This window comes from Elephas maximus, chromosome 22, assembly GCF_024166365.1.
Source record: "Elephas maximus indicus isolate mEleMax1 chromosome 22, mEleMax1 primary haplotype, whole genome shotgun sequence".
Lineage (NCBI taxonomy): Eukaryota > Metazoa > Chordata > Mammalia > Proboscidea > Elephantidae > Elephas > Elephas maximus.
Genome location: NC_064840.1, coordinates 39996214 through 40024155, shown reverse-complemented (window position 1 = coordinate 40024155; position 27942 = coordinate 39996214). Strand labels below are relative to the sequence as shown.

General features: G+C 38.4%; 1 protein-coding gene across 3 annotated transcripts in view; it reads left to right on the top strand.

The window, feature by feature from the left end:
- MTMR9 (myotubularin related protein 9) overlaps positions 1 to 27942 on the top strand; it is a 134426-nt gene that overhangs the window by 21262 nt on the left and 85222 nt on the right. The window contains exon 2 of one of the 3 annotated variants that reach the window (XM_049866428.1): positions 22502 to 22763. The exons of 1 other annotated variant lie outside the window; for it this stretch is intronic. In XM_049866428.1, coding sequence (XP_049722385.1) covers positions 22645 to 22763 — 119 coding nt within the window. In that variant the 5' untranslated portion in view covers positions 22502 to 22644. Of the gene's footprint in view, positions 1 to 22464; positions 22764 to 27942 lie in introns of all 3 variants that reach the window. One more of the 3 variants, XM_049866429.1, reaches the window with a different exon arrangement.

Here is a 27942-nt window from a genome sequence, read left to right as displayed (position 1 = left end):
GGAAAAGAGGAAGACCCTCAACGAGGTGGATTGACACAGTGGCCGCAACAAAGAGCTCAAGCATAACAACGATTGTAAGGATGGCTCAGGACCAGGCAGTGTTTTGTTCTGTTGTGCATAGGGTCACTATGAGTCGGAACCGACTCGACGGCACCTAATGACAACATGTGTGTCTAGTAATTTTTCCCTTTAGTCAGAATTATGTAAGTTGTTGGCATAATCTTTTGATCCATTTTATTTTGTAGTGTTGGTTGTGCTGTCCTCATTTTCATTTCTGATTTAAGTTATTTACATCTTCTCCTTTTTCTTTGTTAGTCTGAGTAAAGGTGTGTAGGTTTTATTGATCTTTTCAAAGAACTGTGTAGGTTTTATTGATCTTTTCAAAGAACTGACTTCTGGTTTCCTTGGTTCTCTTTATTGGTTTTCTCTTCTCTATTTCATTTGTTTTTGCTCTGCACTTTGTTATTTCCTTCCTTCTGGTAGCTTTGGACTTAGTTTGATCTTTTTATTTTTTCTAGTTTCTCAAGTTTTGAAGTTAGTTAATTGATTCGAGATCTTCCTTTTTGCTATAGGAGTTGACTGCTATAAATTTCCTTTCTAAGCACTGCCTTCACTGCATACAATTAAGTTTTGGTGTGTTATACTTTCATTTTCATTTGACTGTAAGTACTTTTTGATTTCTCCTCGAGTCATTGATTGTTTAATACTGTGTTGTTTAATTTTCACCGATTTGTGTATTTTCCAGTGGGTTTTTTTGTTTTGTTATCGCTATTAATTTGCACTTTTATTCCATTGTGGTTGGAGAAGATGCTTTGTATGATTTCAGATTTTTCGAATTTATCTAGACTTGTTTTGTGAGTTAGCATATGGTCTATTCGGTGCTGCTGATGGGTGGAGTATTCTGTATATATCCATTAAGTCTAGTTGGTATATAGTATTCTTCAAATCTTCTATTTCTTTGTTGATCTTTTTATCCAGCTATCGTTATAAAAAAAAACCCCACTGCCGTCGAGTTGATTCCGACTCATAGCGACCGTGTAGGACAGAGTAGAACTGGCTGATAGAGTTTCCAAGGAGCGCCTGGTGGATTTGAACTGCCAGCCTCTTGGTTAGCGGCCGTAGCACTTAACCACTAAGCCACCATTGTTACAGAAGTATCTATTACTGCATTCAGTTTTGTCAGTGTTTGCCTCATATATTTTGGGGTTCTGTTATTAAGTGTATATATGTTTATAATTGTTATATATTCTTGGATATTTATCATTTTATCATTATATAATGTCCTTTTTTGTCTCTTATAACAGGTTTTTACTTAAAATCTTTTCTTTCTCATATCAGTATAGCCACCCACGTTATGTTTTGGTTACTATTTGAGTGGAATATTTTTTTCCATTTTTTCATTTTCACTGTATTTCTGTGTTTGGGCCTAAGATATGTGTTTTGTAGACAGCATATAGATGGATCATGTTTTTTTTATCCATTCTGCTGTTCTTTATTATTCATTCATAAAATCTTATTTTTTTTAATTAATTTTTATTGTGCTTTAAGTGAAAATTTACAAATCAAGTCAGTCTCTCATACAAGAATTTACGTACACCTTGCTATACACTCCTAATTGCTCTCACTCTAATGAGATAGCACAGTTCTTTCCTCTACTGTCTCTCCTCGTGTCTATTTGGGTAGCTTCTGGCCCCCTCTGCCCTCTCATCTCCTCTCCAGATAGGAGATGCATCTTATTGGATGTCCTGTCCTTCACTGAAAGTGGTGTGTTGAAGTCTCCTACTATAATTGTGGAGCTGTCTATCTCACTTTTCAGTGCTGTTAGAGTTTGTTTTGTGTATCTTGCAGCCCTGTCATTGGGTGCCTAAATATTTAATGTGGTTATATCTTCCTGGTAAATTGTCCCTTGAATCATTCTATAGTGTCCTTCTTTATCCTTTATGGTGGGTTTAACTTTAAAGTCTATTTTGTCAGAAATTAATATTGCCTCTCCTGCTCATTTTTGATTGTTGTTTGCTTGATATATTTTTTTTCCATCCTTTGAGTTTTAGTTTGTTTGTGTCTCTGAGCATAAGGTGTGTCTCTTGTAGGCAGCATATAGCTGGATTATGTTTTTTTTTTAATCCATTCTGCAACTCTCTGTCTCTTTATTGGTGCATTTAGTCCATTTACATGCAGCGTAATTTTAGATAGGTATGTTTTTTTTTTTTATGAGTTTAGTGCTGTCATTTTGATGCCTTTTTTTATGTGTTGTTGACAGTTTCATTTTCCACTTTTTTGTGTGGAGAAGTTTTTCTCTGTAAATTGTGTGTTCCTCTTTTTCATTGTAGTTGAGTTTGTTTTTGCTGGGTCTTCATGTTTATCTTGGTTTTTATTTTGAAGTATGGGATTGTTAGTCTTCTTTGTGCTTACTGTAATATTTACCCCTATTTTTCTAAGTATAAACCTAACTTGTATCTCCCTATATTGCCTTGATTTCCTTTCCGTGTGGAAGATCTGTGCCTCCTGTATTTAGTCCGTCTAAGCTTGTGTTTATCTGTAAATGACTTAATTTTGCCTTCATATCTGAGCGAGAGTTTTGCTGGATATATGATTCTTGGCTGACAATTTTTTTCCTTCAACACTCTATATATGTCATCGCATTGCCTTCTTGCCTGCATGGTTTCTGCCAAGTAGTCTGAATTTATTGATTCTCCTTTGTAGGTGACTTTTCATTTATCCCTGGCTGCTTTTAAAGTTTTCTCTTTATCTTTGTTTTTGGCAAGTTTGATGATAATATGTCTTGGTGATTTTCTTTTGGGATTTACCTTGTATGGGGTTCTGTGAGCATCTTGGGTAGATATCCTTTCATCTTTCACAATGTCAGGGAAGTTTTCTGCCAACAAATCCTCAAGAATTCTCTCTGTATTTTCTGTTATCCCTCCCTGTTCTGGAATTCCAATCACTCGCAAGTTATTTTTCTTGATAGAGTTCCACATGATTCTTAAGGTTTCTTCATTTTTTAAAGTTCTTTTATCTGATTTTTCTTCAAATATATTGGTGACAATTGCCTTATCCTCCATCTCTCCAGTTCTGCTTTCTAATTTCTCAATTCTTCTCCTCTGACTACTATTGAGTTGTCCAATTCTGTAATTTTATTGTTAATCTTTTGAATTTCTGAATTCTGTCTCTCTATGGATTCTTGCAGCTTATTAAATTTTTCATTATGTTCTTTAATAATTTTTTACTTTGTTCAACTGCTTTATCTGTGTGTTCCTTGGTTTTTTCTGTACATTGCCTGATTTAATTTCTGACGTCGTCCCTGATGTCTTGAAGTGTTCTGTATATTAATCTTTTGTATTCTACAGCTGGCAATTCCAGAAATATATCTTCATCCAGGAGAGATCTTGATTCTCTGTTTTGGGGGTTTGTAGAAGCAATCATGGTCTGGTTCTTTATGAGATTTGTTATCGACTGCTGTCTCTGAGCTGTCCATAAGTTATTGTAAAAATTTATTTTATATTTGCTCACTGAGTCCTGTCTTCTTGTTTTGTTTTGTTTCAGTATACCCAGATAGGCTACTAGAGTGCGCTAACTTGATTGTTGGAGCGTTTGAGGCACTAATGTCCTGTAACCAGATGGTTAGAGCTGTTACCAGGTATATGAGCCTATGAGTCCATTCACTATTCTTGAATAGAATTAGCTGAGGTGTCCTGATAGTTGGTCCTCTAGTGTGTGGTGTCGCCTCTCACCTACTATCTTAGAGGAGTAGCGGCAGAGGGTCATGTTCTGAGGAGGGCAGGGTGCTGACAGCCTTCCCCCAAGTGCCAGCAAGGAAGGAGTGTCACTGTTCTCTAGAGCACTCTGATGGATGGGCTCTGCAGCTGTGCCCTAGGCACCCAATGCTTATATCTGTAAAGACTGGTAGGCACCACTATCCTCAGGCCGCTTTCATGGGTGGCTAGGTGGTGTGGATGGAGCCTCAGCCCTCAGGACTCTGCTTTGGGTAGGTGAGGGCTGTGTTGAATAGGGAGAGCAGTATCAGACCTCCAAAACCTGTCTCTCCACTGCTCGGCTGAAACAATTACAGTCAGACCTCTAACAGATTTGCCTTTGCATTATAATAGCCTTCTGGTTCCCTGTAGGAGTGAAAGCCAAAGTCTATGGATCTCTTAAGCCTAGGCTGGAGCCACTTCTGCTCTGATCTTCCAGTTTAGAGGAGTCAGGAAAGTATTTTCCCATTTGTTTATTTGATACTTCTCCCAGGCCAGGATAATGGGTCAGAAAAAGCATGGTGCTTCTATCTCAGACCCAGGGAATTTGAATGTTAATGTATGCTAATGAAGCTGGCTAGGGCAGGGATGGGAGGGATCAGATAGATAGTAGAGCGTACCCAGTGCCATTGAGTCGATTCCGACTCATAGTGACCCTATAGGACAGAGTAGAACTGTCCCGTAGAGTTTCCAAGGAGCGCCTGGCAGATTCCAACTGCTGACCCTTTGGTTAGCAGCCATAGTACTTAGAGAGTAGCAGCAGCAAAATAAACAAAATCACTTATCTTGTGTCAAGAGCTCTGTTTTATCTCAGATTCCAGAGGTGTGTGTAGCCTGGGTGGGTCTCCGCCAAGATTGCCCCAGGGGGTTAGGGCTGCATCCTGTCCTTGCCAGTGTCTCAGGAAACTGCCATCAGCCCCACCGCATTTACGCCAAGGAACAGCACCAAGGAATCAGAGCTGAGGCACTGCCTGGGCTCAGCAACTAGTCGCTGCTTCAATGCGGTCTCTTGCTCCCCTGTCACTCAGGTCGATTCCTTAGTTCTGTGTTTGATGGTCAGGGTTCATAGATAGTCATACATGTAATCAATTCACTTGTCTTTTTGGGTCTTTGTTACAAGAGGGTTCAGCAGAAGCTTCTGCCTAGTCAGCCATCTTGGCCCCGCCCCCATAAAAGCTTTTATTGTTATCATCATAGGCCTTAAATACACATTACTACCTCTTTCAGAGAAGCTGAGTAACTTAGAATAATTAAAGACGATACAGATCCAGAGGAGACAGAGCAGCATGGATTCTGTGAACTGAAATCACAGTAAATGTGCAAAGTTATGATCTTGGTTTTGCATTAATCTATTGAGTCTGAAAACTTTGTCTTAAGTACTACTAAGAGATATTCCTGGTAGGTAAGCTTTAACTTTCTTAAAATTTTTTTTTATTGTACTTTAGATGAAGGTTTACAGAGCAGCTTCTCATTAAACAATTAAATAAATAATTCTTTTGTGATATTGGTTGCCAACTGCACAACATATCAACACTCTCCACTTTTTGACCTTAGGTTCCCCATTGCCAGCTTTCCTGTACCCTCCTGCCTTCTCATACTTGACCCTGGGCTGATGCACCCCTTTACTCTCATTTTGTTTCATGGACCTGTCTAATCTTTGGCTGAAGGGTGAACCTCAGGAGTGACTTCATTACTGAGCTAAAAGGGTGTCGAGGGGCCATACTCTTGAGGTTTCTCTAGTCTCTGTCAGACCAGTTAGAATTTAGTTCTAACATATTTCTCCAGCCCTGTCTGGCACCCTCATTGTGATCTGTGTCAGAGCACTCAGTGGCGGTAGCCAGGCACTGGCTAGTTGTGCTGGACTCAGTCTGGTGGAGGCTGTGGTAGTTGTGGTCTGTTTGACGTGTGTCTTTTGTTTTCTCCATCCTCCGTTGCTTTTAAGACCCCAGATGCTACTCAACCAAAGTAGAATGTAGAACATTTTCTTTATAAACTCTGTTACGCCAATTGAGCTAGATGTTCCTGGAGACCGTGGTTCCCACAGCCCTCGGTCCAGCACTTCCATCCCTCAGGGAGTTTGGATATATCTGTGGATCTTCCTGACCTTGCCTTGTACAAGTTGTGCTGGCTTACCCAGTATTGTGTACTTTCTTACCCTTCACCAAAGTTACCGTTTGTCTATTGTATATTTAGTGTTTTTCCATCTCCACCCCTTCCTTCTCTTGGAACCATCAAAGATTGTTTCTTTTTGTGTGTAAACCCTTTCATGAGTTTTTACGGAAGTGGTCTCATACAATATTTGTTCCTTTGTGATTGACTTATTTCGTGCAGCATAAAGCCCTCCAGATTCATCCATGTTATGAGATGCTTCATAGATTGATCATTGTTCTTTATTGTTGCTTAATACTCCATAATGCATATTACTCCATAATACTTTTAAACTGGCCGAGCCACCACTGCCAGCCAAGAAATGCAGAGGTAGAACAGCAGGGAGAGGATGGGGATGGGAAAGCATGTATTGCTCGTTACTGGGTGCTCTGTCTCCTGCTGGGATCTCTGTGAAGCTGCTCTCCTGTGCTCCCTGACCACTGATCCATCCTGACAGGAGTCCAAGTTGGTGAATCTGTGCTGTGTTGGCTGTTAGGGGACCTCTGCACGTATCTCTCCTCGCTCTCTGTTCTCTTTCAGTTTCTTATTCCATTCAGTGTTTGGGTGAGTTCTTTATCTCTTTATCCGACACCTCAGGTTCCAGGAATGATGTTTGTCTCTGTTTTATTTAGTTTTTCAGATCTTTGCTGTGGAGGGATGCCGTGGTGCTTCTGTCTATGCCGCCATGTTGGCTGGAAGTCCTTTGCCCATTTTTTAATTGGGTTGCCTTTTTGTCGTTGAGGTTTTTCAATATCTTGTAGATTTTATAGATTAGACGCTGATCAGATTTGTCATAGCCAAAATTTTTTTTCAGTGTTTCAGTTGACTTTTTACTCTCTTAATGAAGTCTTTCCATGACCATAAGTGTTTGAATTTTAGGAGCTCACAGTTACCTAGTTTCTCTTATGTTTGTGTATTGTTAGTAATGTTTTGTATTCTGCTTTTATGCCATGCATTAGGGCTCCTAGGGTTGTCTCTATTTTTTCTTCCATGATTTTTCTTGTTTTAGATTTTATATTTACGTCTTTGATGCATTTTGAGTTAGTTTTTGTGCGTGGTGTAAGGTGTGGGTCTTGTTTCATTTTTTTGCAGATGGATTTCCTGTTAAGCCAACACCTTTTATTAGACTGTCTTTTCCCCAATTAACAGACTTTGGGCCTTTGTCAAATATAAGCTGCTCATAGGTGGATGATTTTATGTTTGGATTCTCAATTCTGTTCCGTTGGTCTATGTATCTGTTTGTTGCATCAGTACAAGGTTGTTTTGTCTACTGTGGTGGTATAATAGCTTCTAAAATCAGGTAGTGTGAGGCCTCCCACTTTGTTCTTCTTCAGTAATGCTTTACTTATCTGGGACTTCTTCCCTGTCCATGTAAAGTTGGTGATTTGTTTCTGTATCATTAGAAAATGCCATTGGAATCTGGGTCGCGATTGCATTGTATCTATAGATTGCTTTGGGCATAATAGATGACCTCACAATGTTGAGTCTTCCTATACATCAGCACGGTATGTTTTTCCATTTATGTAGGTCTCTTTTGGTTTTTTGTAGTAGTGTCTTGTAGTTTTCTTTGTATAGGTGTTTTACGTTTCTGGTTAGATTTATTTGTAAATATTTTATCTTCTTGGGGGCTGTTGTAAATGGTACTGATTTGGTGATTTCCTCTTTGACGTTCTCTGTTTCAGTGTAGAAAACTTTAACTGATTTTCATATGTTTATCTTGTATCCTGATACTTTGCTGAACTCTTCTATCAGTTCCAGTAGTTTTCTTGTGGATTCTTTGGGATTCCTGTGTATAAGATCATATCATCTGCAAATAGAGATACTTGCAGTTCTTCTTTACCATTTTTGATACCTTTATTTCTTTTTCTAGCCTAATTGCTCTGGCTAGGACTTCCAGCACAATGTTGAGGAAGAGTGGTGATAAAGGACATTCTTGTCTGGTTCCTGCTCTTAAGGGGAATGCTTTCAGGCTATCTCCATTTAGGATGATGTTGGTTGTTGGCTTTGTATAAATGCCCTTTATTATGCTGAGGAATTTTCCTTCTGTTCATATTGTGCTGAGAGGTTTTATTATAAATGAGCCTTGGACTTTGTCAAATGCCTTTTCTCCATCAATTGATAAGATCATGTGGTTCTTGTCTTTTGTTTGCATTGGTTGTTTTCCTACTGTTGAACCATCCCTGCACACCTGATGTGAATCCCTCTAGGTCATGGTGAATGATTTTTTTGATATTTTGTTGAATTCTATTGGCTAGAATTTTGTTGGGGATTTTTGCATCTAAGTTCATGAGGAATATTGGTCTGTAATTTTCTTTTTTTGTGGTGTCTTTACCTGGTTTTGGTATCAGGGATATGCCAGTTTCATAGGATGAGTTTGGGAGCATTCCATCCTTTTTTATGCTCTGAAATACCTCTAGTAGCACTGATGTTAACTCTTCTCTGAAAATTTGGTACAATTCTCTAGTGAAGCTGTCAGGCCCAGGGCATTTTTTTTTTTTTTGTTCGGAGTTTTAAAATTACCTTTTCAACCTCTTCTTTTGTTATGTGTTTACTTAGTTGTTCTGCCTCTGCGTTAGTTTAGATAGGTAACGTGTTTCTAGAAATTTGTCCCTTGACTGTAGTTTTTCAAAATTTGTTAGAGTACAGTTTTTCATAGTATTCTGTTATGATTGTTTTAATTTTAGTTGAGTCTTGTGATATCTCTCCTTTCATTTCTTAGTCGGGCTTTTTGCTTCCTCTCCTGTTTTTCTTTTGTCAGTATGGCCAGTGGTTTATTAGTTTTGTTCATCTTTCAAAGAACCAGCCTTCGGTCTTGTTATCTCTTTCAATTGATTTTCTATTCTCTATTTCATTTATTTCTGCTCTAATTTTTATTTTTAGATTTTCTTCTGATGCCCAAGGGCTTCTTCTGGTTCTATTTGTTTGAGTTGTAGGGTTAATTTTTTGCTTTTGTCCTTTTCTTCTTTTTGTATGTGTGCATTTATTGCTATAAATTGACCTCTGAGTGCTGCTTTTGCTGTGTCCCAAAGGTTCTTTTTTTAAAAATTTTGTTGTGCTTTAAGTGAAAGTTTACAAATCAAGTCAGTCTCTCATACAAAAATTTATATACACCTTGCCTAATAAGACAGCCTGCTCTTTCCCACCACTCTCTTTTTGTGTCCATTCTGCCAGCTTCTAACCCCCTCTGCCCTCTCATCTCCCCCCAGATAGGGAGATGCCAACATAGTCTCAAGTATCTACTTGATCCAAGAAGATCATTCTTCACCAGCATCTTTTTCTATCCCATTGTCCAGTCCAATCCCTGTCTGAAGAGTTGGCTTTGGGAATTGTTCCTGTCCTGGGCCAACAGAAGGTCTGGGGGCCATGACCACTGGGGTCCTTCTAGTCTCAGTCAGACCATTAAGTCTGGTCTTTTTACGAGACTTTGAGGTCTGCATCCCACGGCTGTCCTGCTCCCTCAGGGGCTGTCTGTTGTGTTCCCTGTCAGGGCAGTCATCGGTTGTAGCCGGGCACCATCTAGTTCTTCTGGTCTCAGGATGATGTGGTCTCTGGTTTTTGTGGCCCTTTCTGTCTCTTGGGCTCGTAATTACCTTGTGTCCATGGTGTTCTTCATTCTCCTTTGCTCCAGGTGGGTTGAGACCAATTGATGCATCTTAGATGGACACTTGCTAGCGTTTAAGATCCCAGATGCCACTCTTGAAAGTGGGATGCAGACTGTTTTCTTAATAGATTTTATTATGCCAGTTGGCTTAGGTGTCCCCTGAAACCATGGTCTCCAAACCCCCACCCCTCCTACCCTGGCCTTTGAAGCATTCAGTTTATTCTGGTAACTTTGCTTTTAGTTTAGTCCAGTTGTGCTGACCTCACCTGTAGTGTGTGTTGTCTTTGCCTTCACCTAAAGTACTTCTTATCTACTATCTAGTGAATACCCTCTCCTTCCCTCCCTCCCTCCCCCTTCTTGTAACCATCAAAGAATATTTTTTCTCTGTTTAAACTATTTCTCGAGTTCTTATAATACTGGTCTTATATATTTGTCCTTTTGCAGCTGACTAATGTCACTCAGCATAATGCCTTCCAGATTCCTACATGTTATGAAATGTTTTACAGATTCATCACCATTTTTTATCGATGTGTAGTATTCCATTGTGTGAATATACCATAATTTATTTATCCATTCATCCATTGATGGGCACCTTGATTCCTTCCATCTTTTTGTTATTGTAAACAGTGCTGCAGTGAACATAGGTGTGCATATATCTGTTCGTGTAAAGGCTCTTATTTCTCTAGGATATGTTCCAAGGAGTGGGATTGCTGGATCGTATGGTAGTTCTATTTCTAGCATTATAAGGAAGCGCCAAATAGATTTCCAAAGTGGTTGTACCATTCGACATTCCCACCAGCAGTGTATAAGTGTTCCAGTCTCTCCACAGCCTCTCCAACATTTATTATTTTGTGTTTTTTGGATTAATGCCAGCCTTGCTGGAATGAGATGGAATCTCATTGCATTTCTCTAATGGCTAATGATCATGAGCATTTCCTCACATATCTTTTAGCTACCTGAATGTCTTTTTTAGTGAAGTGCCTGTTCATATCTTTTGCCCATTTTTTACATGGGTTTTTTGTCTTTTTGTAGTTGAGTTTTTGCAGTATCATGTATATTTTAGAGATCGGGGGCTGATCGGAAACGTCACAGCTAAAAACTTTTTCCCAGTTTGTAGGTAATCTTTTTCCTCTTTTGGTGAAGTCTTCAGATGAGCATAGGTGTTTGAGTTTTAGGAGCTCCCAGTTATCTAGTTTTTCTTCAGCATAGTTAGTAATGTTTTGTATACTATTTATGCCATGTATTAGGTTTCCTAATGTTGTCCCTATTTTTTCTTCCATGACCTTTATCGTTTTGAATTTTATATTTAGGTTTTTGATCCATTTTGAGATCGTTTTTGTGCATGGTGTAAGGTATGGATCTTGTTTCATTTTTTTGCACATGGATATCCAGTTATGCCAGCACCATTTGTTAAAAAGCCTATCTTTAGTCCATTTAACATTTGGGGCCTTTGTCAAATATCAGCTGCTTGCAAGTGGATGAATTTATGTCTGGATTCTCAATTCTGTTCCTTTGGTCTATGTTATTGTAACAGTACCAGGCTGTTTTGACTACTGTGTGGTATAATAGGTTTTAAAATCAGATAGCGTGAGGCCTCCCACTTTGTTCTTTTTCAGTAATGGTTTACTTACTCAGAGCCTCTTTCCCTTCCATATGAAGTTGGTGATTTGTTTCTCCATCTCATTAAAAAATGTTGTTGGAAATATGATAGGGATTGCATTGTATCTATAGATGGATTTTGGTAGAAAAGACATTTTTACAATATTTAGTTTTCCTATCCATGAGCAAGGTATGTTTTTCCACTTATGTAGGTCTCTTTTGGTTTCTTGGAGTAATGTCTTGTAGTTTTCTTTGTATAGGTTTCTTACGTCTCTGTTAAGTTTTATTCCTAAGTATTTTATCTTCTTGGGGGCTACTGTGGAAACCCTGGTGTAGTAGCGGTTAAGTGCTATGGCTGCTAACCAATAGGTCAGCCGTTTGAATCCGCCAGGCAGTCTTGGAAACTCTACAGGGCAGTTCTACTCTGCCCTATAGGGTTGTTATGAGTCGGAATCGACTCGAGAGTAGTGGTTTTTTTTTGGGGGGGGGGGCTACTGTAAATGGTATTGATTTGGTGATTTCCTCTTTGATGTTCTTTTTGTTGGTGTAGAGGAATCCAGCTGATTTTTGTATGTTTATCTTGTAACCTGATACTCTGCTGAACTCTTCTATAAGTTTCAGTAGTTTTCTGGAGGATTCCTTAGGGTTTTCTGTGTGTAAGATCATGTCATCTGCAAATAGAGATACTTTTACTTCTTCCTTGCCAATCTGGATGCCCTTTATTTCTTTATCTAGCCTAATTGCTCTGGCTAGGATCTCCAGCACAATTTTGAATAAGAGTGGTATTAAAGGGCATCCTTGTCTGGTTCCCGATCTCAGTGGGAATGCTTTTAGGCTCTCTCTGTTTAGGATGATGTTGGCTGTTGGCTTTGTATAAATGCCCTTTATTATGTTGAGGAATTTTCCTTCTATTCCTATTTTGCTGAGAGTTTTTATCATGAATGAGTGTTTAACTTTGTCAAATGCCTTCTCTGCATCAATTGATGAAATCATCCCATTCTTGTCTTTTGTTTTATTTATATGATGGATTAAATTAATTGTTTTTCTAATGTTGAACCATCCCTGCATACCTGGTATGGATCCCACTTGGTCATGGTGAGTTATTTTTTTGATATGTTGTTGAATTCTATTGGCTAGAATTTTGTTGACTATTTTTGCATCGAAGTTCATAAGGGACATAGGTATGTAATTTTCTTTTTATGTGGTGTCTTTACCTGGTTTTGGTATCCGGGATATGTGGCTTCATAGAATGAGTTTGGGAGTAGTCCGTCCTTTTCTATGTTCTGAGATACCTTTAGTAGTAGTGGTGTTAATTCTTTTCTGAATGTTTTATAGACCTCTGCAGTGAAACTGTCCAGGCCAGGGGTTTTTTTTTTTTTTGGGAGTTTTTTGATCACCTTTTCAATCTTTTCTTTTGTTATGGGTCTATTTAGTTGTTCTACCTCTGTTTGCGTTAGTTTAGGTAGGTAGTGTGTTTGTAGGAATTCATCCATTTCTTCCAGATTTTCAAATTTGTTGGAGTACAGTTTTTCATTGTAATCTGTTATGATTCTTTTAATTTCATTTGTGTGTATGTTGTAATATTGCCCAACTTTTTTGTTATTTGGGTTATTTGCTTCCTCTCCTGTTTTTGTTTTGTCCGTTTGACCAGTGGTTTATCAATTTTTTCAAATATCCAGCTTTTGGTCTTGTTAACTCTTTCAATTGTTTTCCTGTTTTCTATTTCATTTAGTTCTGCTCCAATTTTTGTAGTTTCCTTTCTTCTAGTGGCTGAGGTTTCTTTTGTTGCTCTCTTTCTATTTGTTAAAGTCGTAGGGATAATTCTTTGATTTTGGCCCTTTCTTCTTTGTGTATGTGTGCATTTATTGATATAAATTGACCTCTGAGCACTGCTTTTTTTGTGTCCCAAAGGTTCTGATAGGAATTGTTTTCATTCTCATTGGATTCTATGAGTTTCTTTATTCTGTCCTGAATGTCTCCTGTAACCCAGTCCTGTCTGAGCAGGGTATTGTTCAGTTTCCAAGTGTTTGATTTCTTTTCCCAGCTTTTTCTGTTATTGATTTCTACTTTTGTGGCCTTATGGTTCAAGAAGATGCTTGTAATATTTCCATGTTTTGAGTTCTGCTAAGGCTTCCTTTATTACCTAATATATGGTCTATTTTAGAAAATGTTCCATCTGTACTAGAAAAGAATGTATAGTTGACTCCTGTTGTGTGGAGTGTTCTGTACATGCCTATAAGGTTGAGCTGGTTGATTGTGGCATTTAGATCTTCCGTATCTTTGCTGAGCTTTTTTTCTGGATGTCCTGTCCTTCACCAAAAGAGGTATGTTGAAGTCTCCTAGTATAATTGTGGAGCTGGGTATCTCACTTTTCAATGCTGTTGGAGTTTGTTTTATATATGCTGGAGTCCTGCCATTGGGTGCATGAATATTTAATATGGTTATATCCTCCTTGTATATTGTCCCTTTAATCATTATATAGTGCCTTTCCTTATCCTTTGTGGAGGATTTAACTATAGTGTCTATTTTGTCAGAAATTAATATTGCCACGCCTGTTCTTTGTTGATTGTTGTTTGCTTGATATATTTTTCCCATCCTTTGAGTTTTAGTTTGTTTGTGTCTTTAAGCGTAAGGTGTGTCTCTTGTAGGCAGCATATATGGATCGTGTTTTTTTTATCCATTCTGCCACTCTCTGTCACTTTATTGGCGCGTTTAGTCCATTAACATTCAGCATAATTATGGATAGGTTTGTGTTTAGTGCTGTCGGTTTGATTTTTTTTGTGTGTTGTAGACAGATTGTATTTCCCACTTAATTTTTTGTGCTGAGTAGTTTATATGCTGTCTTTTCCTCTTCATTGTTGTTGATTTTGTTCCTGCTGAGTCTCTGTTTTTTTCTTGAATTTTGTTTTGATGAGTAGGATAGTTTGTCTCCTTTTTGGTTACCTTAATATTTACCCCTATTTTTCTAAGTTTAAACATAACTTTTATTTCTTTATATCGCCTTGTATTCCTCTCCATATGAAAGATCTATGACTACATTTCTTAGCCCATCTTCATCATTTTAATGTTGTCTTCTTTTACATAATGACATCACTGTTTCCCTGTTTTGAGCGTTCTTTTATCGTGATTTCCCTTTCTGGGTTAACCTCTGATTGCTCTGTTCAGTGTTCTAGTCTTGGCTTGATACCTGATATTATTGATTTTCTAACCAAAGAACTCCCTTTATTATTTCTTGTAGTTTTGGTTTAGTTTTTACAAATTCCCTAAACTTCTGTTTATTTGGTAATGTCCTAATTTTACCTTCATATTTGAGAGACGGTTTCGCTGGGTATATGATTTTTGGCTGGCAATTTTTTTCCTTCAATGCTTTACATAAGTCATCTCATCGCCTTCTTGCCTGCATTGTTTCTGCCGAGTAGTCCAAGCCTTTTCTTATTGACTGTCCTTTGTAGGTGACTTTTCATTTATTTGTATGTGCTCTTAAAATTCTCTGTCTTTGGTTTTGGCAAGTTTGATTACAATATGTCTTGGTGACTTTATTGTAAAACCTGTCTTATTTGGAGATCGATGAGTATCTTGGATTGATATCTTCTTATCTTTCATGATATCAGGGAAGTTTTCTACCAACAAATCTTCAGCAATTCTTTCTGTATTTTCTGTTATCCCACCCTGTTGTGGTACTTCAATCACTTGTAGGTTATTTTTCTTGATATGAGTCCCACATGATTCTTAAGATTTCTTCATTAAAAAAAATTTTTTTATCTGCTTTTTCTTCAAGTATATTGATGCCAAGTGGTTTATCTTCAAGGTCACTAATTCTGCCTTCCACTTGCTTGATTCTGCTTCTTTGATTTTGTGTTGAGTTGTCTGATTCTGTCATTGTTAATGTTCGGAATTTCTGACTCCTGTCTCTCTACGAATTCTTGCAGCTTATTAAATTTATCATTATGTTCTTGAATAACCTTTTTAATTTCTTCAGCTGTTTTATCTGTTTGTTCCTTGGCTTGTTCTGCATAATGCCTGATCTCCTTTCTGATGTCTTGAAGAGCTCTGTGTAGTAATCTTTTGAATTCTGGTTCCTGTAATTCCAGGAAGGCACCTTCATCCAGAAGATCCTTTGATTCTGTATTTTAAGAGCTTGTTGAAGCAATCATGGTCTGTTTCTTTATGTAGTTTGATATTGACTGTTGTCTCCGAGCCATGTGTAAGTTATTGTATTAGTTTATTTTATGTTTTCTTATTGTATTCTAGTTTGCTGCATTGTTTTTTTGATATGCCGAAATGGGATGCTTGAGTGAGCTAGCTTGATTATTTTTGCCTTTGGAGTTCTAACGTCTTGTCACCGGATGGCTAGAGCTGTTATCAGGTATATGAGCTTATGAGTTCATTCACTTTTCTTGTGTGGGTTCAGCTCATGTGTTCAGGTAGGTGGCCATCAAGTGTGTGGTATAGGCTCTGTCCTAAAGTCTTGGAGAGGCAGGGGTGTTTGGTGTTGGTACTAGTGTCTGGTTGCAGCACGGGGTCACCCTCTGAGTAGGGCAGGGGGCTGAGAACTGTCCCCTGAGTATCTCTGAGGAAAGTGTGTCCCTATTCCCTAGAGTGTACAGGTGGGTGGGTTCTGCAGATGGACCATGGGCACCCAGTGCTTTTGGTTTTAAGGACTGGGAGGTACTGGTTATCCTTGGACCCCTGTCATGGGTGGCTGGATGACATGGGTGGAGCCACCAGTCCTTAGGCCTCTGCTGTAGGTAGGTAAGGTCCCTGTTCAATAGGCAAAGTGGTGTCAAATATCAAACTCCCACCTCTCTGCTGTACAGCTTAAAGTTTCAGCCTGCCAGCAAGGGCCTATTCTCCTGAAATAGGCCCACACAGTGCCATGCAAGGGGGAAAGTTATTCAACGTCCATGGACTGTTTATGTCTGGATAGGAGCCACTTTTGTCCTGAGCTCCACAGTTTAGTGGAGCTAGCAAATTTCCCCCAGTTGTGAATGTATTCCTTCTCCAGGGCCTGGAGGATGGCTCCAGGCGCTCAACAGGGCCTATATCAGGCCTGGGGAAATCAACAGCTGCTGAACCCAGCTTGGAGGTGGGGGGCGCGGTAAAATATATGCAAGTGCTTAGCTTTTGCCAAGAGCGCCATTCGTCTCTGATTCCAGAGATGTGAGTTGGTTGTGCGGCTGGCTGCTTCTCCCTGAGGAAACTGTAGCTGAACACTACTAGCAACCCACCACAGCCATGCCTGGGAGTGGTGCCTGAGGGATCCCAGTGATTCAGGCCTGGCAACTCCTCTCTGCTTCTGAACTGTCTCTTTCTCCCCCTGCCACTCTGTCCATTTTCTGACTTTGCCTTTGATGTTCAGGGCTCCTAGCTTGTCATAAATATAATTGTTTTACTTGATTTTTCAGGTCTTTGTTGTAAGAGGAATCGCCGGAAGCATCTGGCTATTCCACCATCTTGTTCTTGCCTCTTTTTGTTGTTGTTTTAATTTTGCTTTTCTCTATTTCTCTTCTTTCGTTACTTCTGTACACCTAGGCCTGTGTACTGCCTATGCCCCTTTTTGATGGGCTGAGCTGCACTACTTGGCTAGAGAACCACTGGAATAGGGCCTTGCTGGGTTTGCCTGGCATCCACCTGCTGAATCCTACTGTGCTGTAATTTTATTTACTTTCTATTCCTTGGTTTTTATCCCGTTTTTTTGTTTCTGTTTCTTTCTCTCACTCAGTTAAGCACATTTCTTCTCTACTACCTGTTGATACCGTGTGCAGAGCACCACACACCTAAGTGGCACTGGCGCAGACCCGTGGATCACACCATATGCTGCCTCCTAGCCCCCCTACGTTGGCCCCAATTCATGTCGCAAACACACCATTCCTGCCGCTCCCCTCCTCTGGACCTTCTCTGCTGAACCATACCTGTCGGAGGAAATGGCCCTGAATACCTGGACAAGGTGATGAGAAGTATCGTGCCTGTAGATGAGTAAGCATGGAAACACCCAGTCTGCCTGCCCAGACATAACTAAATAAAACAAAAAATCCATATGAAGCAAACATACAGTAAATAACTGAAGAAAACAATTCCTGAGTGTCCTGGATACAGCAGACAATATCAAAACGTATTTAAAAAAAAAAAAAAAAAGGAAACAAGATAGGGTGGCTTCAGAAAGCAACCAAAATAAAACATGAGATGACCTTTAGCAGAAGAAAAGGCACTGGAACTACCTAATAGGGAATTCAGAACTCTAATATGAAGGACTCTCAAAGAGATTAGGAAAGAAATGAAGAAAAAAATGGGCAAAAATTAGGAAAAAATAGACAGAATTAAGGGAAACACAGACAAAGCAGTGGAAGAATTCAGGAAAATAATAGATGAACAAATTGTCAAAATTAACAATTTGAAATCATACAAAGGAGCAATTACAAATCCAAAGGATAAACAAGATTTCAGAAGCAAATTTGAAACAAGGGAAGACAGGATCAGTGAAATTGAAGTCAAATTCCTGGAAACTACTTTGTTTGAGGCAAAATTAGGGAAAGAATGAATATAAATTAAGAAACCCTGAAAACAATGTGGGATACAATCAAAAGCAAAAATTTGCATGTGATTGGTGTTCTATAACGGGGAGAAAATGGAAAACAGAGGATCATTGAAGAATTGCCGACAGAAAACTTCTCTGATATCATGAAAAACGAAAAGCTGATATCATTCAATAACTTCAGTGAATCCCATATAGGATAGACCCCGAAAGAAAATCACCAAGACATACATAAGCACATTCGCTAAAACCAAAGAAAAATAAAGAATCCTAAGAGCAGCTCAAGAAAAACTAAAAGTATTATACAGAGGGGAAACAATAAAACTAATCTGATTACTCAGCAGAAACCCTGAAGGCAAGAAGGTAATGGAATGACATCTAAAATCTTAAAAGAGAAAAGTTGCCAACCAAGAATAACATATCCTGCAAAACTCTCACTTAAATATGATGGCAAAATTAGGACATATCCAGATAAACAGAAATTAAGGGCATATGTAAAAACCAGACCAAACTTACAAGAATTATTAAAAGGAGTTCTTTGGTTAGATAACCAACAACAGTCAATGTATGGAACATGACAGCTTCAGTCAGATAGCAACCAAAGTAATGAACTCTGAAGGATAAAACAAAACTAAAAGGCTTAACAACAGGGAACCAGAGTGGTCAGTCTGTAAATGACAATGTCAGACACTAAAAGAAGGAATAAACAGTGTAGGTATAGAACTTTCATATGGAAAGGAAATCAAGGTGATACCAAGTAATAAAAGACTGGGTTAAACTTAGGAAGATAGGGATAATTTCAAGATAACCACAAGGGTAGTTAACAAACTTTTTCATCAAAATAATGAAGAAGAAAAACAAAGTCTCAGAAAAAACAAAATCTACAAAAACAAGTGAAAAAAAAATCCACAAAGGAATTCAGCACAGGAGAGTAAGAGGAAAAAAGAAAATGTCAGCACTACAAAAATGTAGTGCTATGAAGTGATAGCAAAAAACTCACACCCATCAGTATATCACATGGAATGAAAATGGCTTAAATGCACCTATAATGAGACAGAGTGACAGAATGGATAAAAAAATAAGACCCATTAATATGCTGTCTACAAGAGACACATCTTAGAAACAAAGACATGAATTTATTAAAAATCAAAGGATGGAGAAAATATATCTTGCGAATGGCAAACAAAAAAGACCAGGAATGGTAACACTAATTTCATATAAAATAGACTTTAAAAGAACATCCACCATAAAAGACAAAGAAGGACATTATATAATGATTAAAGTGACGATCTGCCATGAGGACATAATCATAATAAATATCTGTGTACCCAGTGAATAAACATTAACAGCACTTCAAAGAGAAATTGACAGTTCTACAATAATAATAGGAGCCTTCAACACATCACTCTCAGTAAAGGACAGCATATCTAGAAAGAAACTCAGCAAAGATATAGACGATCTCAAGATCACAATCAACCATATTGACCTCATAGCTATACATAGAACACTTTACCCAACTGTAGCAAAGTATACGTTATTTTCCAACTCACATGGAACATTCTCCAGAATAGATTACATCTTAGGCCACAAAGAAACCCTCAACAAAACCGAAAACACTGACAAAATACAAAGCATCTTCTCTGATCACAGTGCCATAAAAGTAGAATGACGAGAAGAACAAGGAAAAAAAATATGTGGAAACTGAATAACACCATGCTTAAAATACACATGGTAAAAGAAATCAAAGATGGAATCACATTATTCCTAGAGTTATACAAGAATGAAAAAACATCATACAAAAACCTTTGGGACACAAGAAATGTAGTGCTCACAGGTCAATTTATAGCAAGAGATGCTGTAAATCAAAGGAGAAGAAAGGGACAAAATCAAAATATTAGCTATACAACTTGAACAAACAGAAAGAGAACAACAAAAGGAGCCCACAACCAACAGAAGAGAGGAAATAATAACGATCAGAACAAAAATAAATGAAATAGAGAATAGAAAAACAGTAGAATCGACAAAACCAAAAGTTGGTTCCTTGAAAGGATCAACAAAATCGACAAACCACTGGCCAAACTGACATAAGAAAAACAGGACTGGACGCAAATAACCCAAATAAGAAATGAAATGGGGGGACATTACAACAGACCCAACTGAATTAAAAAAGATCACAATAGAGTACTGTGAAAAACTGTACTCCAATAAATTTGGAAACATAGAGGAAATGGACAAATTTCTAGAAACATATACTACCTACCTAAACTAGCACAAACTGGAGTTGAAAATCTGAAGAGACCCATAACAAGAGAAGAGATAGAAATGGTAATAAAAGAAACTTTCAACAACAACCAAAAAAGTCCTAGCCCAAATGGCTTCACTGGAGAGTTCTACCAAACATTCAGGGAAGAGTTTGCACCAGTACCACTCAAACTATTTCAGAACATAGAAAAGGAAAGGATACTTCTAAATTCATTCTATGAAGCAAGCATAACCGTGATACCAAAACCAGGCCAAAACACCATAAAAAAAAAGAAAATTAAAACCAATATCTCTCATGAATATAGATGCAAAAATTCTCAACAAAATTCTAGCCAGTAGAATTCAGCATCATATAAAAAAAATGCACCCCAACTAAGTGCAATTCCTAGCAGGTATGCTAGGATGGCTCAACATTAGAAAAGAAATCAACATAATACACCACATAAATAAAACAATCATATGATCATCCCAACTGAAGCAGAAAAGGCATTCAATAAAGTCCAACACCCATTCCTGATAAAAACCTCGAAATATAGAGGGGAAATTCCTCAACATAATAAAGGGCATATATACAAAACCAACAACCACCATCATTTTTACATAGACTGCAAACATTCCACCTGAGAGCAGGAACAAGACAAGAATGATTTTTATCACCACTCCTAATAAACATTATGCCGGAAGTCCTAGCTAGAACATTAATGCAAGAAAAAGAAATTGAAAAAAGAAAAATTGAAAAATTGCTGCTGTAAGAGAAATACCACAAGTGGATGGCTCTTCAACAAACAGAAATTTATTTTCTCACAATCTGCTAGGCTAGAAGTCCAAGTTGAAGATGCCACTTCCGGGGGAAGGCTTTCTTTTCTCCATTGACTCTGGAAGAAGGTCCTTGTCATCAGTCTTCCTCTGGTGTAGGCACTTCTCTGCACAAGGAACCCTGGCTGCAAAGGACATGCTCTGCTCCCAGCACTGTTTTCTTGGTGGTATGGGTCCTGCTGTCTCTCTGCTTGCTTCTTCTGTCCTTTATATCTTAAAAGAGATTGGCTTAAAAAACATCTTGTAGATCTCATCAGCGTAACTGTTGCTAATCCATCTCATTACCATCATAGTGATAGGATTTACAATATATAGGGAAATCACATCAGATGACAAAATGGTAGACAGTCATATAATTCTGGGAACCATGGCCTAGCCAAATTGATATGAATATTTATGGGGGAGACAATTGATGACATTCCACCCATTTCCCCCCAAAATTCATTTCCTTGCCACATGTAAAACATATTCACCCCACTATGTCATAGCAAAGATCTTAATCCAGCTCCTAGTCCAAAATCCAAAAAATTTCTCTTCATCTGTGATATCAAGAATACAAGTTATCTACTTCCAACAGGCGCAGGCTAGACGTTTCCATTACAAATAGGAGAAATTGGAAGAAAGAAGGCATAACAGGCACCAAAAAAGTCAGCAGAACACATTATATTAGCCCTCAAGCCTTGGTAATAATACTCTGTTCTCTGAGACAATTTACACAGTAGCCCTGCCCTCCAGACTCTAGGTATTGTTCACACTCTTTGGATTTTGAATGGAGACCCCCTTGGCTCTGGGCTTCAGCCCTGCCTTCCAGGCGCACTGTGACCACAACTCTGCTCGCTCGGCTTTAAGTGCACCATTCTCCTAGTCCATCTGAGTGGCAGTTCCACCCTAAGAAACGCCAAAGGTCGAAATCATACCTTTTTTTTTTATACTTTTTATTGTGCTTTAAGTGAAAGTTTACAAATCAAGTCAGTCTCTCACACAGAAACCCATATACACCTTGCTACACACTCCCAATTACTCTCCCTGTAATGAGACAGCCTGCTCTCTCCCTCCACTCTCTCTTTTTGTGTCCATTTCGCCAGCTTCTAACCCCCTTCACCCTCTCATCTCCCCTCCAGGCAGGAGATGCCAACATATTCTCAAGTGTCCACCTGATCCAAGAAGCTCACTTCTCACCAGCATCCCTCTCCAACCTATTGTCCAGTCTAATCCACGTCCGAAGAGTTGGCTTCGGGAATGGTTCCTGTTCTGGGCCAACAGAAGGCCTGCGGGCCTTGGCCACTGGGGTCCCTGTAGTCTCAGTTGGACCGTCAAGTCTGGTCTTAGGAGAATTTGGGGTCTGCATCCCATTGCTCTCCCGTTCCCTCAGGGGCTCTCTGTTGTGTTCCCTATCAGGGCAGTTATCAGCTGTAGCCAGGGACCATCCAGTTCTTCTGGTTTCAGGATGAACCAATCTCTGGTTCATGTGGCCCTCCCTGTCTCGGGCTTGCAGTCGCTTTCCATCCTTGGTGTTCTTCACTCTCCTTTGATCCAGGTGGGTTGACAGCAATTGATGCATCTTAGATGGCTGCTTGCTAGCATTTAAGACCCCAGATGCCACTCTTCAAAGTGGAATGCCGAATGTTTTCTTAATGATTTTATTATGCCAATTGACTTAGATGTCCCCTGAAACCATGGTCCCTAGACCCCTGCCCCTGCTATGCTGGCCTTTGAAGCATTCAGTTTATTCAGGAAACTTCTTTGCTTTTTAGTTAGTCCAGTTGTGCTGACCTCCCCTGTATTGTCCAGCAACAACGAATAAGGAAGACCGAAGAAGAGTTGATGCCTTTGAATTGTGTTGGCGAAGAATATTGAATATACTATGGACTGCCAAAAGAACGAATAAGTCTGTCTTGGAAGAAGTGCGTCCAGAATGCGCCTTAGAGGCAAGGATGGCGAGACTGCATCTTGCATACTTTGGACATGTTGCCAGGAGGGATCAGTCCCTGGAGAAGGACATCATGCTTGGCAGAGTACAGGGTCAGTGGAAAAGAGGAAGACCCTCAACGAGGTGGGTTGACACAGTGGCTGCAACAATGAGCTTGAGCATAACAACGATTGTAAGGATGGAGCAGGGCCGGGCAGTGTTTCATTCTGTTGTGCATAGGGTCGCTATGAGTCTGAAGTGACTCGACAGCACCTAACAACAACAACAATCCCTGTATTGTGTGTGTCTTTCCCTTCACCTAAAGTAGTTCTTATCTACTATAAGTTAGTGAATGCCCCTCCCCCACCTCCCCTCCCTTCTCCCTCTCATAACCACGAAAGAATGTTTTCTCAGTTTAAACTATTTCTCAAGTTCTTATACTGGTATACAATATTTGTCCTTTTGCAACTAATTTCACTCAGCATAATGCCTTCCAGATTCCTCCATGTTATGAAATGTTTCACAGATTCCTCAGTGTTCTTTATTGATGTGTAGTATTCCATTATGTGAATATACCATAATTTATTTATCCATTCATCCTTTCATGGGCACCTTGGTTCCTTCCATCTTTTTGCTGTTGTAAACAGTGCTGCAGTAAACATGGGTGTGCATATATCTGCTCGTGTAAAGGCTCTTATTTCTCTAGAATATATTCCAAGGAGTGGGATTGCTGGATTGTATGATAGTTCTATTTCTAGCATTTTAAGGAAGCGCCAAATAGATTTCCAAAGTGGTTCTACCATTCGACATTCCCACCAGCAGTGTATAACTGTTGCAATCTCTCCACAGCCTCTCCAACATTTATTATTTTGTGTTTTTTGGATTAATGCCAGCCTTGTTGGAGTGAGATGGAATCTCATTGTAGTTTTAATCTGCATTTCTCTAATGGCTAATGATCGTGAACATTTCCTCATTTATCTGTTAGCTACCTGAATGTCTTTTTTAGTGAAGTGTCTATGCATATCTTTTGCCCATTTTTTAATTGGGTTATTTGTCTTTTTGCAGTTGAGTTTTTGCAGTGTCATATAGATTTTAGATACCAGGCGCTGACCAGAAACGTCATAGCTAAAAACTTTTTCCCAGTCTGTAGGTAGTCTTTTTACTCTTTTGGTGAAGTCTTTGGATGAACATAGGTGTTTGATTTTTAGGAGCTCCCAGTTATCTAGTTTTTCTTCTGCATTCTTTATAATGTTTTGTATACTGTTTATGCCATGTATTAGGTTTCCTAACGTTGTCCCTATTTTTTCTTCCATGATCTTTATCGTTTTAGATTTTATGTTTAGGTCTTTGATCCATTTTGAGTTAGTTTTTGTGCATGGAGTGAGGTATGGGTCTTGTTTCATTTTTTTGCAGATGGATATCCAGTTATGCGGAAACCCTGGTGGAGTAGTGGTTAAATGCTACGGCTGCAAACTAAACGGTCAGCAGTTCAGATCCTCCAGGTGCTCCTTGGAAACTCTATGGGGCAGTTCTACTCTGTCTTATATGGTCGCTATGAGTCGGAGTCGACTCGACGGCACTGGTTGTGGGTTTTACCCGGTTATGCCAGCACCATTTTTTAAAAAGACTGCCTTTTCCCAATTTAACAGTTTTGGGGCCTTTGTCAAATATCAACTGCTGATATGTGGATGGATTTATGTCTGGATTCTCAATTCTGTTCCGTTGGTCCATGTATCTGTTGTTGTACCACTACCAGGCTGTTTTGACTACGGTGGCAGTATAATAGGTTCTAAAATCAGGTAAAGTAAGGCTTCCCACTTTGTTCTTCTTTTTCAGTAATGCCTTATTTATCTGGGGCCTCTTTCCCTTCCATATGAAGTTGGTGATTTGTTTCTCCATCTCATTGAAGAATGTCGTTGCTATTTTGCTTGGAATTGCATGAAATGTGTAGATCGCTTTTGGTAGAATAGACATTTTTATAACGTTAAGTTTTCCTATCCACGAGCAAGGTATGTTCTTCCACTTATGTAAGTCTCTTTTGGTTCCTTGCAGACATGTACTGTAGTTTTCTTTGTATAAGTCTTTTACATATCTGGTAAGATTTATTCCTAAGTATTTTATTTTCTTGGTGGATACTGTAAAAGGCATTGATTCGGTGATTTCCTCTTTGATGTTCTTTTTGTTCGTGTAGAAGGTCTGGTTGTAGAGGAATCCAACTCATTTTTGTATGTTTATCTGGTATCTTGGTACTCTGCTGAACTCTTCTATTACTTTCAGTAGTTTTTTGGAGGACTCCTTAGGATTTTCTGTGTATAAGATCATGTCATCTGCAAATAGAGATACTTTTACTTCTTTCTTGCCAACCTGGATGCCCTTTATTTATTTATGTAGCCTAATTCTTCTGGCTTGGACTTCCAGCACAATGTTGAATAAGAGTGGTGATAAAGGGCATCCTTGTCTGGTTCCCGATCTCAATGGGAATGTTTTCAGGCTCTCTACATTTAGGGTGATGTTGGCTGTTGGCTTTGTATAAATGCCCTTCATTATTTTGGGGAATATTCCTTCTATTCCTTTTTGCTGAGCGTTTTTATCAGGAATGAGTGTAGAACTTTGTCAAATGCCTTTTCTGCATCAATTGCTAAAACATGTGATTCTTGTCTTTTATTTATGTGGTGGATTACATGAATTGTTTTTCTAATGTTGAACCATCCCTGCATATCTGGTATGGATCCCACTTGTTCATGGTGAATTATTTTTTTGATATGTTGTTGAATTGTATTGGCTAGAATTTTGTTGAGGATTTTTGCATCTACATTCATGAGGGAAATGGGTCTATAGTTTTCTTTTCTTGTGGTGTCTTTACCTGGTTTTGGTATCAGGGATATGGTGGCTTCATAGAATGAGTTTGGTAGTATTCCGTCCTTTTCTATGCTCTGAAATACCTTTAGTAGTAGTAGTGTTAACTCTTCTCTGAAAGTTTGGTAGAGCTCTGCAGTGAAGCCATCCGGAAAGGGCTATTTTTCTGTTGGGAGTTTTTTGATTACCTTTTCATTCTCTTCTTTTGTTATGGGTCTATTTAGTTATTCTATCTCTGTGTTAATTTAAGTATGTAGTGTGTTTCTAGGAATTCATCCATTTCTTCTACGTTTTCAAATTTGTTTGAGTATAGTTTTTGATAGTAATCTGATATGATTCTTTTAATTTCAATTGGGTCTGCTGTCATAATCGCCCCTCTCATTTGTTATTCGGGTTATTTGCTTCCTCTCCTGTTTTTTTTTTTTGTCAGTTTGGCTAGTGGTTTATCAGTTTTGTTGATTTTTTCAAAAAACACCAGCTTTTGGTCTTGTTAATTCTTTGAATTGTTTTTCTGTTTCTAATTCATTTAGTTCAGCTCTAATTTTTATTATTTGTTTTCTTCTGGTGCCTGTGGGTTTCTTTTTTTGCTTTCTTTCTATTTGTTGAAGTTGTAGGGATAATTCTTTGATTGTGGCCCTTTCTTCTTTTTAGATGTGTGCATTTATTGATATAAATTGGCCTCTGAGCACCGCTTTTGCTGTGTCCCAAATGTTCTGATACGAAGTGTTTTCATTCTCATTGGATTCTCTGAATTTCTTTATTCCATCCTTAATGTCTTCTATAATCCATTCTTTTTTGAGCAGGGTATTGTTCAGTTTCCAAGTGTTTGATTTCTTTCCCTGCTTTTCCTGTTGTTGATTTCCACTTTTATGGCCTTATGGTCAGAGAAGAAGCTTTGTAATATTTCAATGTTTTGGATTCTGCTAAGGCTTTCTTTATTACCTAATATGTGGTCTATTCTAGAGAATGTTCCATGTGCACTAGAAAAGAAAGTATACTTGGTTGCTGTTGGGTAGAGTGTTCTGTATTTTTCTACGAGGTCAAGTTGGTTGATTGTGGCATTTAGATCTTCCGTGTCTTTATTGGGCTTCTTTCCGGATGTCCTGTCCTTCACTGAAAGTGGTGTGTTGAAGTATCCTACTGTCATTGTGGAGCTGTCTGTCTCACTTTTCAATGCTGATAGAGTTTGTTTTATGCATCTTGCAGGCCTGTCATTGGGTGCATAAATATTTAATGTGGTTATATCTTCCTGGTGTATTGTCCCTTTAATCATTATATAGTGTCCTTCCTTATCCTTTCTGATGGATTTAATGTTAAAGTGTATTATGTCAGAAATTAATATTGCCACTCCTGCTCTTTTTCGATTGTTGCTTGCTTGATATATTTTTTCCCATTCTTTGAGTTTTAGTTTGTTTTTGTCTCTAAGTCTGAGGCATGTCTCCTGTAGGCAGCATATAGACGGATCTTGTTTTTTAATCCATTGTGCCACTCTCTCTTTATTGTTGAATTTAGTCCATTTACATTCAGGGTAATTATGGATAGGTATGAATTTAGTGCTATCATTTTGATGTCTTTTTTTGTGTGTTGTTTATAGTTTCTTTTTCCCATTTAATATTATGTGCTGAGTAGAATTGTTTTTTCCTCCTATTTGTCGTTGTTGATTTTGTTTTTGCTGAGTCTGTATTTTTCCCTTGTATTTTATTTTGACGAGTAGGATAGTTTGTCCCCTCTGTGGATACCTTATTATTTACCACTATTTTTCTAAATTTAAAACTAACTTTTATTTCTTTGTATTGCTGTATCTTGCTCTCTATATGGAAGGTGTATGATTACATTTCTTAGTCCCTCTTTATTATTTTAATGTTGTCTTTTATATAATAACATTGGTGTTACCCTGTTTTGGGCTTTTTTTTTTTTTTAATAATCTTGCTTTATGTTTTTTGGATTTCCCTATCTGGGTTGACTTCTGGTTGCTGTGCCCAGTGTCCTAGTCTTGGGTTGATACCTGATATTATTGATTTTCTAACCAAAGAACTCCCCTTTAGTATTTCTTGTAGTTTTGGTTTGGTTTTTACGAATTCCCTCAACCTGTGTTTATCTGGAAATGTCTTAATTTCACGTTCATATTTAAGAGACAGTTTTGCTGGATATATGATTCTTGGCAGGCAATTTTTTTCCTTCAGTTTTTTAAATAAGTCATCCCATTGCCTTCTTGCCTGCATGGTTTCTGCAGACTAGTCCGAGCTTATTCGTATTGGCTCTCTTTTGTAGGTGACTTTTCGTTTATCCCTTGCTGCTCTTCATCTTTGGTTTTGGCATGTTTGATTATAATATGTCTTGGTGACTTTCTTTTAACATCTACCTCATGTGGAGTTCGATGATCATCTTGGGTAGATATCTTTTTATCTTTCACAATATCAGCGAAGTTTTCTGCCAACAAATCTTCAACAATTTTCTCTGTATTTTC